Raw genomic sequence first — 17078 nt, forward strand, 5'->3', positions numbered from 1 at the left:
GCTTTCCGCTCTGCTCAATACTGGCAAGTTTCACTGCTGCTTTGCTACTTTTGCTCAGAGCAAAAACGCTTTACGCCACGAATTCATGTTTAAATTTATAAACAACATTAGCCTTAGCATTATATCAGGGGAGCAGGAAAATAGACACAACCTTTTCACAACAATAGTTTGATCCTATGCAGGCTTGGAATTTCACCATTCTGGGGGCAAGGCCACTTGGCCTTCAGTTGGGCATATTTGGTGGGGGGCACAAAGGCCACATGTCAGGGCACCAAGGCCAAAGTTAACTATACAGTAGTAGGCTATAAAAATGATCAAAGTTGTATTTAGCCTATTCACTGCAGTAGACCTGCATCACTGTATGAAACATTACAAAAACATGAAACATGACATATTACATGTAACTGTAAATCATCTGATCATCTAATAAAAAGATATCTAGGCTATATATAAAATGTATTTTATATTTGGCCTGCTATGAAATCATGTATTGAACAATTTAAATGTAGCACAGCTCAGCTTTAAGAAACTCAAATAGCCTAGATGCATGCTTAGCATTTTGTGATCATTAAGGCTACTTTCACAAACTCTTAGTCAGCTGTCCTCTGATTTACCAATATCTAGGCGATATTTGTAACATTTATTTTGTATTTGGCCCGTTATGAAATCATGTGGAACAATTTAAACACATTGTAAAACTTAAAGCCCAAATTTGGAGACATCCATGCATGTCGAAATTTACTGCAAACTGGATTACTCTGGAACGGCTAACTGTACAGGGGACTGCTTTACACCTTTGTGTTCGGTAAGGTCTGCTGTTTATTCTGATATGTGGTTTGTCATGTGTTAAAAGAAGGGTTCGTGAAGTATTCCACCGAGATGAATGGGTAGGGAGATCATGGATGCAAAACCTTCAGTAGAATGTATGATTAAATTGAATTATATTATTTACTTTTCTCGCGAACCGTTTAACACAGCAATTATCGGCTAACATCGTTTAAAAGCTGAGAAAAAGCTCTTTCATGTGATACTTGTGATGTCTGTGTGATGAATAGGCTACTTCGCGAGTAGTTCAACTGAGAAGAATGGGTGAATTTGGACGCACTTTCTTGCGCTGTAACTTTCTCCACTGCGTAAAAGACTAAATTAATTTGCGCTGTGAATGCTAAGATTATTTTGACAGGCCACAGGCTAAATAAAAATCGCTATTAGTAGGACAAAGCAGAATATTGAAAGAAGGGGGCACCAAGGCCACCGTGGCCTGTAAACCTATGATTTTCAAAGGGGCTTCACGGCCAACGCAAGGGGCTGTGGCCGCCGTGAAATTCCTACCCTGATCCTATGACATAAAGTTATTTCCATGATTGCCAGCTTTAGCTTGCCTCAACCCATGTAGCAGCTAATGTGTTGATTTTTTTTTTGGCTTTCTCACTGATTGTGCGAACAAACGTCATGCGTGGCCGCGGTAGCAAAGACAAAGCTAAAATTGGGGTTGCCAGACTAGGAAAACGCATGCACTTTAAGGACTACAGATTAATTCTGAATTATGAAAATTTAGGAATTAAATAATCCTTGTATCTCTGTCTGTGTGCCCAGGTGATGGCAATTGCAGAACACCGTAAAAGAATAGCCTTGGAAGGATTGCCCCTCTACCTCAGGGAGGACCCAACAAGTCTTTTCAAGAAATGTCTGGTAATAATTAATCTTATTCTCTGTGCATGTTGTCTTATCTCACCACCTGTGTTTATTCCTCTACTTCTTTGGCCCCTCTCTTTTATCCTGCCTCTCCTCCTTTTTCCTATCCCCAATCTCCTTGTGTCCTTTTACCAACTTGTCCCTGTCTTCTGTCCGTCTCTCTAGCATCCCTTTTGCCGTCTTCCTCTTCCCTGTCCCTTGATATTGAATGACACATTGTATTGTAATGTGTAAACTGTGTTTTTATTTATTATAAAACAGTTGGATACACACTATATCATAGTACACAAGCCAAGTAGTGTATTTATGATGACTTTCTAAAGTATTTTGATTGTGTTAATAAATTTATTAATCTATACAGCTTTTCTTTTAATTATGTTTCTCAATCAGTGGTGTCTTCTGTGTTTGCACACTCTCAGGATACAGATGCTGAGGAAGACTACACCAAAGGTGTGAAAATTGGGATCCTCACAGTGATAGAAGATGACGTTGCAGCAGTCAAGTCTCTTCCTACGGTAATCAACACAGCCATCATTTTGGAAGAGACTGTTGTTCTTCAGGATATTAAGGATGTACCATCGGCATTTGCGTATTTGATGGGCCTTGTTTATGCAGTCGATATGCAATACCCCAAAAACCTCAAGTATACCTTTGAGGTGATACAAAAGGTTTTTCTCAACCTAGGAGCTACCAGCTGTTCTGCGAGAACCCTGTCTTTCAGAAATAAAATGCAGGGACATCTGCGAGTTTGATTGATGTAATGGCACATTATTGGAAGTTTTACTGGTTGTTAGGACTGAGACCTTTTAATTTTAATTGTATGCATTTGGTAACGCTTTACTTGACGGGTGAGTACATAACATATTCATAGTAGCTGTAGTGACCGTTTTAGAAGACATGACAACATTCATACCCTTCAAAAATGTGGCAGTCAGAATGGCGATATTTATTGCTATTTATGCTTGTCATCTGATCATATATCTAAATATTTTTTATGAATAGCTTATATTATTACTATACAGGTTGTGAAGTATTCATAATCACTCATCCAAGTTTAAGACTAAGAGGTAAACTACATATAGCTTACCAGTATTTGTTGACCCTGATTTGTTGACACCTTGAGGTAATTATAATATTTTGTCGCTTTGCCCACACTCAAGGAAAAATGTCCAAAGTTCCCGGGTCATCTCTGTGTGGTTTACTTCCCAGTGTTAAACTTAGATGTGAATGAATGTTGAGTCATGTTTTATGAATAAATTATAAATACTTAGTTTGATAATTTCACAGCTGCTATGAATGTGATATGTACTTAACCGTCATGTAAAATGTTACCATGCATTTTTATAAAATTTTTGTTGCTTTGTGACTAAAGGTACAACAAAGTGCATTGTATTATTCAATTTTGAAAACAATGGCATTTTCTTTTCAAAGCCATTTCATCCCATGTTTTATCCTCATTACACAGAGTTCCCTCATTACAGTTCGTATTGAGGCCCATAGCACTCAGGATCTTAACACTACAGCACCTATTGTGTATTAAAGGAATTATCCGGAGTAAAATGTACTTTAGATCGATTTACGGATGATTGGGGGTACATACGTTGAGTTGACATCAAAATCATGTCATTCGGATGTGTTTTGAGAAAGTTCGATTGTACCGTTTTCAGTCACAACTCGTAGCCTGGAAGTGAGCAGGGCATTTCAATTGCGCCGCTACAAAACGCTATTTTTATACCTCTTCTACAGTTCCAAACAACATAACACTTACGTGGTAGTGAGTAGATGGTCCCTTAAGCCAAACCGAAGTATCCCGAGGTCTTTATGTGGTCGAATAGAGAGTCCAGAATGAATTTCATCAAGCCAGTACCTTTCCGGAAATGTTGCCATCTTTGCCGCCATCTTCAGGGGAAAGTCCGTAGGAGTCTTATTGCTGAGTGTGTTGTAACACACTCTGGAAATTCACAATTTCGTCGCCGTTTTTTTAAATAAAAAAAAAAAAAACATAGTCCAGTATTTCTTTCGAAATTAAAATTAAGTTGTATGGACTGGACTTTTTTTTTTTTTTTTTTTTTTTTTTTTTATAAACGGCGACGAAATTGTGAATTTCCAGAGCGTGTTACAACACACTCAGCAATAAGACTCCTACGGACTCTCCCCTGAAGAGGCAGCAAAGATGGCAACATTTCCGGAAAGGTACTGGCTTGATGAAATTCATTCTGGATGAAAATAGCGTTTTGTAGCGGCGCAATTGAAATGCCCCGCTCACTTCCAGGCTACGAGTTGTGACTGAAAACGGTACAATCGAACTTTCTCAAAACACATCCGAATGACATGATTTTGATGTCAACTCAACGTATGCACCCCCAATCATCCGTAAATCGATCTAAAGTGCATTTTATTCTGGATAATTCCTTTTAAGTTTTTTTTTTTTTTTTAATTATTATTATTATTTTTTGATTGTTTGCAGCTCAAAGAACACTGAATATAGTTGAAACCCCATTGTTTCAAAACATTTCTGATATATTATTTTATTGTGTGCAGATGAAAATTCACTGATTACAGTTGAGAACCTGTAGCTTCAAAACATTTTTTTAATTATTTTTATTTATTTATTTATTTATTGTGTGCAGCTCAAAGTTCACTGATTAGAGGTGCAAACCTGTAGTTTCAAAACATTTTTGAAAAATATCTGTGTGTTCTATGCTGCATTAAGGCTGTGTAAAAGATCATTTTGAGGCTACTTGTGTGTGCAGTGCTTCTACACTGATTTCTGCAATAAATCACTTGCATTAATTGTTGCTTTGGGTTTTCCTTACTTTTTATCTTAAGTTGTACCAACTAGTAACTTAAACTTGTGTTTTGAAGTCCTCTGAATAGTTGGTAGAAAAAGCTTTTTATAGTTGAAAGATGTTTTTATTTCAAATTGATTATGTAAGTTCTGCCCTCTCTTCGAGTATACTCAGAAAAACATTTACAATAAGTTGCCTTATTTCTAGTTGTGTTTACTCAAAAAAGCCCTTGTAATAGGTTGCATTACTTTTTTGAGTAAACTAGGCAGATATTTTTTTTACAGTGTAGTTACAATACTACGGAAGCTTATTGCTGCCACACTAAAAGAATTAAAAAGGCTCAGTATTATGTAATTACGTGAAAAGTTTCTTGTTATAACAATATCTTTTTCATGTTTTAACAAGATATTTATCACGTTATTACATGAAATTATCACGTTATTTCATAATACTGATATTTTCACGTTATAACGTGAAAATATCATGTTATTTCAAGATATGATATTTTTACGTTTTAACAAGATATTTATCACGTTATTACATGAAATTATCACGTTATTTCATGATACTGATTAGATACTGATATTTTGACCCTTCCCCACAGCCTTAGAAATGACAGCGATGACCTGACATGCAGGCTACCGAGCCAGAGCGGTCTAGGCTATACATTCACCCACATTGCGTGAAGATTTGCATATTTATCAAAGCCCTTTCTCCCTCTTGCGTCAAGTTAGCGAAAGTTTTATTTATTGTGTTGATAATTTTACAACCTTTTTGTTTTTGTTTATTTGTGAAGTGACCTTGGGTGACTCTAAATAAAATGTATTATTATTATTATTATTATAAGAAGATAAAGCAGAACTATCAGGCTGTGTGAGCCATATATATACAGTCTATGGTGTGAGCAGGCTATCCTGCATAGAACCTCTCTATCGGCCTCCTTTTCAGCAGCTCTCTGCCGATACACACACATCCCTCTTCGCGGCTCCTCAGTCAGCTGGGAATTGACCACACACACAGACTACACACTCATACACACATGCACAAAAACAAACACTCATCAAGCAGCACTGTAATAGCAGTCAGGGTGCAAGTTCATAGACACTAGTTATCATTTATGCCAGCCATGAGCTCTCGTGGCCTTGTTTCGTTTAGTTTCGTTATTTTGAAATAACGTGATAATTTCATGTAAAAACGTGATAAATATCTTGTAAAAACGTGAAAAAATCATATCTTGAAATAACATGATATTTTCATGTTATAACGTGAAAATATCATTATCATGAAATAACGTGATAATTTCATGTAATAACGTGATACATATCTTGTTAAAACGTGAAAAAGATATTGTTATAACAAGAAACTTTTCACGTAATTACATTATACTGAGCCTTTTTATTTCTTTTAGTGTGGCAGCAATAAGCTTCCGTACAATACAGAGGCTAGAACAGTGTTTTTTTCTTTCTTACAAACATCTGTGAACTGCACACCTCTAGATCACTTGAGGCACTTGAGCCCTAGCACCAGGCCTTGTGTGTAAAAGTTGATCAATATAGAAGAAAAGATAAGTGGTTTACACAATTATTTGTAAAGGTATGTCCATACATTTTGCAAAATGCCCAATTGAGACTCCCGATAGGACCTTTGGTTACCCAAAATGCACGTTGACAATAAAATGGCTTACTGTGTATGAAGCAAAATCATGGTTTCAAATGAAAGGTACTCTGAAGTTCTATGCTTGTATTTAGTTGGTATGTCAGGTAGGGGTGTAACGGTACACAGAAGTCACGGTTCGGTTCATACCTCGGTTCGGACATCACGGTTCGGTACGAGTTCGGTACAATGGAGGGAAAAGCAAAACAAAAAAGCAGAAAGCATTTTTTTTTTGTACATGTCTCAGGCTGTACCACCTAGTGTCATACAGTCTCTTCCTTGAGCTATCTGCAACAGCCTCAAGTGTGTAAGATGTAGGCTAAACAGTACAATAAGTACCCAGACTCCATCTGTAACTTGTAAACAAAATAAGACAATCAGCTATAAAACTGAAAATAGGCCTACAGCATCTCTTATTTCTGAAAGTGCAAATTACATAGAAAAATGATTTTTAAAAATCCACTTAAGCAAGACCTTCAACATCTGTGTTTAGTTGTATATGGAAGGGTCTACAATTTGCCTCAATATTTTTTTTATTGTGTGTAAAGTAATAATCTAGCCTACTAACTGAAAATATCACACTATTTTTTTAACCGAAATGGCTCCTTTCATTTCATAAACAGACTACAACTAGAAGTCACGTGACTTTGCCCTTTGACGTTAACTCACCGTAGCATGGTTTGTTTATTACCCTGGTTAGCGTTGTCACTTTATTTTACTGTCTATGCACTTAACACTACCAGAACCTCATGTGAGAAGTTACAAGTTACCCCAACATAAAGGTAATTACCACGCGATTTACATAGCTTTCTGTCATTACGAAATCATTTAATTTAAGCCATAGGTTTTGGCCCTATTTGTATGTGTATCCAAAGGCTGCTGAAGCGCAGGGGAAGTTTTTCCCCCTCGTTTCAGTGATTGGTAGCCTACATCATCTGGGTGATGGCTTCGAATATGTGTAGCATTTTTTCCACTCACATACCCAACAACTGCTGAACAACACCGACACACAGTTTCATCTTATCCACCACCACTCTTTCGCCTGTACTAACGTTACTGTAACTTGCGATCTTAAAGAGACCAGCGGATCCTCTAACTCTTGTGGGTCTAACCTTAGTGCTGCTAATGACTGACGGACTCAACCGACGACCTGACAAAAAAAACATAGGCGCCATTCAGAGCTAAGGCGAGGCTACAGATTAGCGTTAGGTGTCGCTAAAGAACTCCCGTAACTCTCGCTACTTAACAGTAATTGCGCATGACATTAATTAATCCGCACACGAGTTTTATGTATTTTTATACCGTGTATTCTCCGTGTAAATTCATGCACCGAACCGTGACGCCCGTACCGTTTCGGTTCAATACGAATACATGAACCGTTACACCCCTAATGTCAGGTATTCTGATATGGAATGACTACACTAAATATGGAATAATTACACAGAAATATCTATTTTTTGCAATTTTATGTTGGTTCAATTGGTGTGTATAAGATGGACTTAGCCTAGAAATCTAGGCGCGCCCCTAGCGGCAGCGAATTACATTTGCTGCCAGGGCTAGTCTAGCAACTCTCCGTTGGCTTGTGAGCTCCAGAAATCGAAACTTAATCAGGCCAATGAAATCGTGTATAGAGTCGTTAGGTGGGCTTAACATAATGATTGATGGCAGAGTTGCAACGGTTTGGCTTGAATTCCCTGCTACTTGAAAACAAATACGATGGATGTTGCTGCTGGCGAACAGTGTGACACGAGTTAAGCTTTTATTAAGTTGGCAAACGTTTGAACTAGCCAACTAGCTCCGCTGGTGGGAAACGCATGGGACTCATAGCGCTGCCGCTGTCCTATTGCGTGCAGAGGGAATTTGAAAGACAACTGATTATCCCGCCCCTCAGACTGAGCACTGCGAACGGTGAGTGTCCAGACCCTACATTGTAATGTGGGTCTGGCTCGTCAGGCTAAGATGGACTATCATTTACCCTCCAGATGTATTGGCACCTCTGCTGAAGTTGACTAAAAACTGGTATAAGAAAAATAATTTGTTGGTGAACTATTGTAATCTCACAATGAAGACAATGAGTAAAAATCCAACCTTGAAGGGAAGAACATGTATTTTGAGAAAAAGGAAAATCTCATAAAGAAACATATTTTTAACAAGAATATACAAAAAAACACAAAAACTCACAATTATCGGCACCTCTACTTGTAATACCTTCTTAAGCCTCCCGTTGCCAACAAAACAGTTTGTAATATTCTCCTATAACACCCCATAAAGTTGGAGAATACAAAGCAAGGGATTTAAGACCATTTGTCTTTACAAAATCTCTCCAGATCGTCCAGATTCCTAGGTCCACTTGTGCATTCTCCGATCTGCAATCTTTGATTCATCCCACTGTTTTTCTATGGAGTTTAGATCAGGGGACTGAGTTGGCAATGGCCGAAGCTTGATTTTGTGTTCAGTAAACTATTTGTTTTGATCTGGATGTTCATTGGTTCATTGACCTGATGAATGATCCAATCATGTGTCACTTTTTGTGTTTTGCCAGAGATTGACAGATTTCCTTTGACAATGTTCAGATTTTTTGGGGGGTTCATGATACCGTGCATCTTAATTAGGTTCCCAAGGCTTTTGGGTATGAAAACAACCCCACAATATCACAGCCCCTCCAATTAGGCATGCAATTCTTTTCAGTATAGACCAAGGCAATATCTGGTTGCCCAGTTTGGAGCCCACGGGCCAAATTTGGCTCACCATCAATTTCTTTTGGCTCGCGCTCAGGTCAGCATTTCATTTTATCTCAACATTCTATTACTAACTCAAAGACTGGTTACAGTTCAATATCTGGCCACAGTTTAACATTGTTTTAGATTGGGTGAGAGGGGGCGCTATTGAGCATCTGTCAGCACAGATCCATAGTCATGATGATGACGACAGTGAAGAGGGCTGAGGAGAAGCTAGAAGCTAATCTGAATTGTCCAATTGTCATTGCTCAATTAAATCTATGTGTATTAATATTTAGTTCATTACTTATGTGTATTATTTAATATTGTATGAATATTTTTTATCATTCCTTAAAAAAAAACTTAAAATGTATGGAAACATATTTTAAATAAGTTTTAAAAATATGGTTTCCATTTAAATGTCTCCATTCCTGAAAAAAAGACTGTCCTGGAGAATGTGTCAATTTGTCCCATAGAGGCATGTTGTGTTCTATATTAGCCTAATAATTTATTCCTATTGATGCAAATAACTTTCTTCCGAGACAGAATTGTTCCATATGCTTTTCTTCGAAGATTTTGATTGCTTCAGATATACCGTATATTTCTACTTCTTAAAACAGCCATATGGATGTTCAATCATTTCATGATATTAATAAAAGTATTGTAAACACAGTGCAAAAACAAGTCAAGTCAATTTTATTTATATAGCGCATTTCATACACAGAGGTCATTCAATGTGTTTTACATAAATGAAACCAAACAATAATAACAAATAAAAGCATAGAAGGGCAATACAGTCAAAGAATAGTTCAAAAGGTAAAGACATAAAACACACAAGGTAAAATCATTTAAAAATAAAGAATAATTGGTAAGAAAAAAAATAAAATAAATATTTCATTCATTAGGTACGATCAGGGGCGCAGGAGATATTTTGAAAGTGAGGGGGACCAAATTGTGAACACAAACCCATAGTGAAATCAGATTTCCAGATATCGGATCGCCACCTCTGGCCCACTTTCGACCATCATATTTTAAACTTGCCAGAATATTAAGATAATACCATTGATTGTTTTCAAAATATTGTTTGATTAAAATTGTCAAAACTGTGAGATGAGCCCAACGCCAGATCTGCCCTCAGACCAGCTTCTTGCTATGTGCTATGTGCAATTCTACTAATTTTTTTGGATTTATTTTACACTACTTGGGCCAATGGTAGAATACTCTAAAAGCAACATGATGTTGATATTTTATGAAGCCATGAATGAATCATCATGCCTATGATCCAAACATAGACTACATGATCAAATAGCCTATTGTTAGGCCTACAGTACCTAAATTGTCTATAAACCAAATCAACTCTCCACTATGTGTCTGCAGTTAATATTTATGCAATGTTAGAACATGTTGGCTTAACAAGTTACCAGTCCAGAACACACAGAAAATTTCAACAGAAAGTTGCCTTTATAATCAACTATTTGTTCCAACAGCATTTAAACAAAGCATTTATAAAATTGAAAAAATATATATATATATTACATAAGTAAAATAAAATACTGTTACTGTAGTAACTGTACCACATTATCCCAAGCTTCAAAGAGCTCCTCATGTATGTGACAGCCAGACGTGACACCGCTAAATTCTCAGCTTGTTTATACCCCACACTGAACGCGTAAGAAAGGCCCATCACTCTGGGGTGTGGTTGCCTACTCTCTGGGATTTATGCACCAAGGTAACTGAAGTATCCAATTTGTGTCTTGAAATTATGTTTGAAATAAATGTCTTAGAACAAAAACTTTGGGTAGCCCTGTATACTTGTATTTTATAGTTAGGCTAGTGAAAACGAGTTGATCAGTAGGCTAGTTGAGTTTGTTATCAATAAACATAACAGCTAATGTCATGTTGAGCAGGAGATAGGCTACCATAAATCCTCAAATTATGCCCGGGATTGATTCTATTTATAGCCGGACACAGGGCTCGAATTATCTTTTTGTCTTTAAGGGGGTCTCTCTATCTCATAAAAAGTTGACACACCCCGCGCATAGCCTAACAAGGCGATACAATGAAATAGCCTAGGCGCAAGTGGCGCTTTTGCGCAGTAGGCTACAGTATATGCGCACGGTAGGCCTAGGCTTTACCTTGACACACGCATACAACAGACAGATTTTTCATAGAAATTGATTACTTTTAATTAATTTCAACATATTGTAACGTCGGCGCATAAAGACTGTGTTAGCTTTCTCCAGCGAAAGGCATGCTGGGACACGAGGGTGAACAATCGGGGGGTTTATGTCGTTATTCTCCTTAGTTTTAAGTGTAATGTTAGCGTCTTTTTTTGTGACATGTTTCCCTTTTAGTTCTCCCTCGTGTGTGATCCTTTTTGTGTGGGGGGCTGCGACCTCCCCTGTATGTGTGTAGTGTGTGTCTGCTTGACTTGCCCCGTGTGTATTGTGTTCTGAGTCTTGGTCTTAGTCTTGTTCTTGGTCTGTGTCCCTGCCCTCGTTCGTGAGCCAATAAAGCTGCCATTGAACAACGTTGGTGTCGTGTGCATTAAACGTTACATTGGTGTCAGAAGCGACTTTCGAACATGGCCTCCGCCCAGCGAGATAAGCGGGCAGCGGAAGACCATACCACTGGGCGGAGGTCCACGCAAGAGGATCCAGGGAGAGCCCTTGTAAGGGCTACTAAAAAGCTCGGGGCCTTCTATCGCTACAGTCGACGGAGGAGAGGAGCTGTCGCCGGGACCTGCCTGCTGCCATGGGAGGAGATCTGGCCGGAAGAAGCGTTCGCGGAGAAGACGACGCTGGCCTGGGCGCTGACTCCGCTGCGAGCCGCGACGCGTGAGCAGAGAGGGAGTGCGGCGAGGAAGAGGTTCCTAGACGATGGACGGTTGGCAGAGCCGCTGAGGGCAGCGAACTCACGACGGTGGGGCAGCTTCGACGGAAGGGCCCTCTAGTGTGTGACTGTTTTGGTGTGTGCTTTAACTTTTGGGTGCGTGTGAGGGGCACCGTGCAGTGCTAGGCGCTAGTTCTAGTTGGCCTGTTGGCCGGCGCCTTTAAAAGGAAAAAAAAAAAAAAGTTTGTTGTGAGGAGTTCGATAGCACGACCATCTCGGGGGTCGTGCCTTCCCCGAGGCCGCGAAGGAGTGGAACGGGCCGGGAACAGAGCAGTACGGCTCTGCGAGATGGCAACACGAGGAGGGACGCCGAAGACGGTAGCTGCAGCGGGAGAGCTCAGCGCGGTCCGGTTGCTGTGGAGTCGGTGCCTGTCTGTCCCGGTCGGCGACTCGACGGAGCGGAGTGGCGTTGGCACAGCTTCACCTGGCCCCCCTTGAACCCCGGTGCTTGGTACAGTGTCAACGGTTGTAAGGCCACCTAGGGCCCCGTCTGGAGAGGAGGAGTGCCGTGGTGACACGCCGCGGAAAGTGCAGCCTGAGGGCGGCTGCTGAGAGGGAGCTGGTGACGAGCGGGTCGGCCACGTGGCTGCTAGCACGCCCGAACTGGATTGCTAGCAGCGTGGCGCCCCGTTGAGTGAGCTCCTGCGGCGCGTGCACCCCACGTGAGTTGGCGGAACTGTCGCACTGAACTGAGTGGCGGGCGACGCGCGCCGACGTTAGCATGTGGCTACCTCGTGGGCATTGCCGAGGACGGCAATGGCTTGTTGGGGGAGCTGTGTAACGTCGGCGCATAAAGACTGTGTTAGCGTTCTCCAGCGAAAGGCATGCTGGGACACGAGGGTGAACAATCGGGGGGTTTATGTTGTTATTCTCCTTAGTTTTAAGTGTAATGTTAGCGTCTTTATTGTGACATGTTTCCCTTTTAGTTCTCCCTCGTGTGTGATCCTTTTTGTGTGGGGGGCTGCGACCTCCCCTGTATGTGTGTAGTGTGTGTCTGCTTGACCTGCCCCGTGTGTATTGTGTTCTGAGTCTTGGTCTTAGTCTTGTCCTTGGTCTGTGTCCCTGCCCTCGTTCGTGAGCCAATAAAGCTGCCATTGAACAACGTTGGTGTCGTGTGCATTAAACGTTACAATATTATTGATTATAATAGTCCATATCTCATTTCAATTTCACAATACAAAGAAATAGACTAAACGATTTAGTCTGTGCCATTCTCAATTTCACAACGTAACTCATTTAAACCAGACCACCGTCTCAGATAGGCTATCCTCAGTGTCAAACACAATAATGCATGTAGTGCAACTTATACACAGGGGAAAAAGCACTAACTGGCAGAAATGAATAAAGCCAGCCAAACTATGTTTTAGGCTAATGTGTTGAACCGTGGAAAATTAATAGACGAACAATTTTGGAGTTTGCACTGAGATATTGTCAGGTAGCCATTGAATATTCCGACATCAGAGATTGCTAACAGGTGTTTCAAAATAGCTGGGAACTTTCCGGAGGTCTGAATGGCAGAGGATAGCTAGATCATCAGACAACACAATCATTGTAGGCTGCATTATGGGCCATAATGTATGGCTTTGTCAATCAACATATATAGGTAAAGCGCAAGTTCAACAGCAAACAGGACTTTTCAGCACGTATATCAAACCACGTAGGCTAGCCCAATGAACGCCTATGCAAATAGACAAAACACTCACATCAAAGCAGGGTGACTTCTTTAGATTTGCGAGTGCTGTCAAATCAAAACGGTTTGCTCATATAGTCTAGTGGTGTGGTGGTGAAGTGTCATGCTGCGTAGTGTAGGTCTACGTCCCGTAGTAGCCTATATTTTAATTTAACGTCTTTAATGGTAAGAGATCGCACAGGGATGGATAATGAGCGGTTGTTTAAGATTAAATTACAATGCCAGACATCTTCAGATATGAGAGACCCCCTCAGGTTTTTGAGTTGCTTTCATGGGAGCCAGTCGTCACTCTGGAGCTCGGCTCCCTCTCGTAATTTGAGCCCTGGCCGGACAAATAAAGGCAGGTTCCCATATTTGCCTATACCATACCAGCAATTGCCATCAGTCCACCAGCACTAGAAGACATTGCTTCGATTTAAGTCGATGAAATAACACCTCTTCTTAATATTTTATTATATTGTTGGTTGGATTAATAAAGTCGTTTTCCTACCATGGGTCTCCAACACACGTTCTCAAGCTCATTGTCTTGCCGCCCCTTTCGAGCTAATTGCCAGAGGCTGAAGCCTACTACATTTAATTGTTGCGTGACTCAAGGCATTCCAGCCTACGAATTTAATAAAAAGTAGCCTACTAAATCATGCATAATTAAACAATAACTCAATTTAGGCTACTTGGCTACGCAAAAAGGTTTCTATTACAGCACAACCCCTATTCAATGAATGGCTGCCTTGTCTCGCAATAAACAGCGGTGGAAATCCTGACACTTTTTCAACTGCATGAAACATAACAGTGAACCATCAAATATCTCCCAGAGTTCAGTGCCCATCAGTCCCAACATTTAGCAATATAATCAAACAGTCCAAAAGTAAATTAGATCCCAAACCAAACCGAAAATGTTATGCTTTTGATGGCCTACCAGTATGCCGCTCCAAACGAAAAGCATCTCTAATGATGGTTGTTAGTAGACAAACTGGCTTCAGATAACCAACAGAGTGAATATGAGATTGTGCAGTCTTACAGTACTGTAGATGGCTGTGGTTAGTGATGTGATGCTGTTAATGGGGAGTTTTACATAGTTAGCGCAAACCCTATAGGTTATTATTTATTTAGCGTATATAAGGCTTTTTTTCCTTATCAAAAGTGAGGGGGACGACGGCCGTCTCTTCAGCACTGCGTGGGACATAACCCCCACGTCCCCCGTGCCTCCTGCTCCCCTGGGTACGATGGGTACATCATTATGATTTATGATTTATTAAGCATGATCATCATGATTACATGAATGTAAGGTTAATTGCTCATGAGTTCATCATGTTTGTGGCCTCTCAACTAAAGTGTTAACAATGGCATGTGTTTAGAGAACTGCACAAGTTGTGCTCAAATCTGAATTTGAGTAGCGATGACCACATTTTTGGCAGAAAAAGAAATTATCATGATCATTCTTAATAAATCATAATGATGTGCCCACCATACTTAATGCTTTAGTTGATGTGTTGTTCATGTACTGTATGAGGTCACAAATAACAGAATATGATCTCATGTAAATTTCTGATGATTCATGAGATATTAAGGAATCAAGTAATACATAAATCATGAATTAATTAATGCATGAATTCAGTAAAGTGTTACCACTCATTCTGAGTGTTATTTCTCATTCTGTAAGTCGCTTTGGATAAGGGTGCTAAAAGAATAAATGTAAACATAAAAGTGGAAAATTTTGACAATTAAGACTGTCATCAAGGGTAGGCTTTATTTTTTACTGAATAGGCCTGCATACTGCCCCAAAGCATTAGCCTGGCTAGCGCCACCACTTCTCAATGAGACGTGGTCTGGGAACCAAACGTTCATTTTGTCTTATTTGAAAAAAATGCCCAGATCCATTTATTGGGTGCCACGGATGTCTATCAAATGCGTCTGTGCATAGCTCATCATCGTCTTGCTTTCCCCCTTGTTCTGTGATTGGTCGCCTATCTCAGGCGAAAATTTGCTCGATGGTCTCCAGGCTGCCTTAGCAGCGTGAATCAAATCGCGCGCAAGGCAGCATGGGAACACCCAGGCTACCAAAGCATTTAAAATATAATAAATATTAGTCACCTGATAATAATAATCATAAACATGAATCACAAATCATGTCTCCCAGTAGGTATATATTTTAGATACTAGGCAAACAGAAAACAGACTTGAATACTGTTGTAATCATGAGAGACACTAAAACACATGAAGTGCTGTCCACCTCCCGGTTTCCCGTCAGTGTCCTTACACAACTGCTCTGTTTATTTTGAACTGTTTGGATGTTCCAAGCCAGGTCAAAGGTGAACTCCCTCATCTCTCTCTCTCTCTCTCTCTCTCTCTCTCTCTCTCTCTCTCTCTCTGACTATCCCCTTTCTCTCTCTCCCCCGCCACCACACACACACTCACACACACACACACACATAGACATGCACATACACACACGCACACACGCACGCACACACACACACACACACACACACACACACACACAAACACACACTCTCTCTCTCTCACACACACACAGACACACGCACACACAGACACTTCAAATCGCACAGCAAGATGGAGAAAGAGTGAAAGAAAGAACATGCTGTAACCCTCTTCACCTTATTTTCTCTTTTGCTCCTGGCTGTACAAAGATTTCCTAATAACTTTCCCCCCCCCCCCCCATAGACTGGCCCAGGTTGCCCAATCACTCTTACGGGAAAGGGGGGTGAGTGCAGGTGGGTGGGTGTCTGTGAGTGAGGGAGGAAGGGAGAAAGGGAGGGAAGGGAGGGAGGCTGGTATGGATATAAGGCCGTCTGGGGGTTGAGTTCAGACACTTTACTGCACAGACCCAGGATCAGACAGGTAGTACAGGATGTGTGTGGACCTGGTGGTGGTGTGTGTGGCCGCTGTGGCTCTCTCTCTCCCCGCTCTCTCAACATGTGACCCACTGTGAGTAGCCTGTTTTGTTTTTTTTATATGTGGAAAACCTGTGTTTATTTGTGGAAAACTTGCAAGACTTGTAGTAGATATAGATTGTATGATTGTATTAGAAAGCATTCAGTGGAAAAGTGTGTTTGTATGCATGAGTATGTATGTGTGTGCGTGTGTGTGTGTTGTGAACAATATGTAGCAGGGAATAAGTTATAAGATGTCGATGTTATGACCACAGTGTGAGGGTTAATATAGCCTGTAAGATAGTCAGTTTACTGTTGTTTTATAAACTACTGTACCTGTACAACTCTAGAGTTTATGACAAATCCAAATTCTGTGTACACAATGTGATTCATGACACAATGTACATAATCAATAATGGAGTTTCATATGTGATTCATGACACTATGTACATAATCAATAATGGAGTTTTCCATAGAGTTGGGTCAGCATGTCTCTTGCGCGCACGCATGCACGCACGCACGCACACACACACACACACACACACACACACACACACACACACACACACACACACACACACACACACACACACACACACACACACACACACATGGGTACTCTCTCTCTCTCACACACACACACAAACAGACACACATACATATTTGCATACAGATTAATACATATGTGCACACACACACACACACATATACAAACACACACAAACCCGCACAGAGCACAAATAATATAGTT

At 40.4% G+C, this 17078-nt stretch overlaps 1 protein-coding gene across 2 annotated transcripts in view; it reads left to right on the forward strand.

The window, feature by feature from the left end:
- The window catches only part of LOC143124509 (complement C3-like), a 73613-nt gene that overhangs the window by 3716 nt on the left and 52819 nt on the right, over positions 1-17078 (forward strand). The window contains exon 1 of one of the 2 annotated variants that reach the window (XM_076286112.1): positions 16275-16382. The exons of the other annotated variant lie outside the window; for it this stretch is intronic. Within the exon in view, the coding sequence (XP_076142227.1) occupies positions 16306-16382 (77 nt within the window). The 5' untranslated portion in view covers positions 16275-16305. Of the gene's footprint in view, positions 1-16274; positions 16383-17078 lie in introns of those variants that run through there. 2 annotated transcript variants of the gene reach the window in all.

Source organism: Alosa pseudoharengus, unplaced genomic scaffold (assembly GCF_046254945.1).
Source record: "Alosa pseudoharengus isolate Yale_2024_CS ecotype anadromous, Long Island Sound unplaced genomic scaffold, YU_APseudo_1.1 YU_APseudo_1.1_scf_1, whole genome shotgun sequence".
NCBI classification, from domain to species: Eukaryota; Metazoa; Chordata; class Actinopteri; order Clupeiformes; family Clupeidae; genus Alosa; species Alosa pseudoharengus.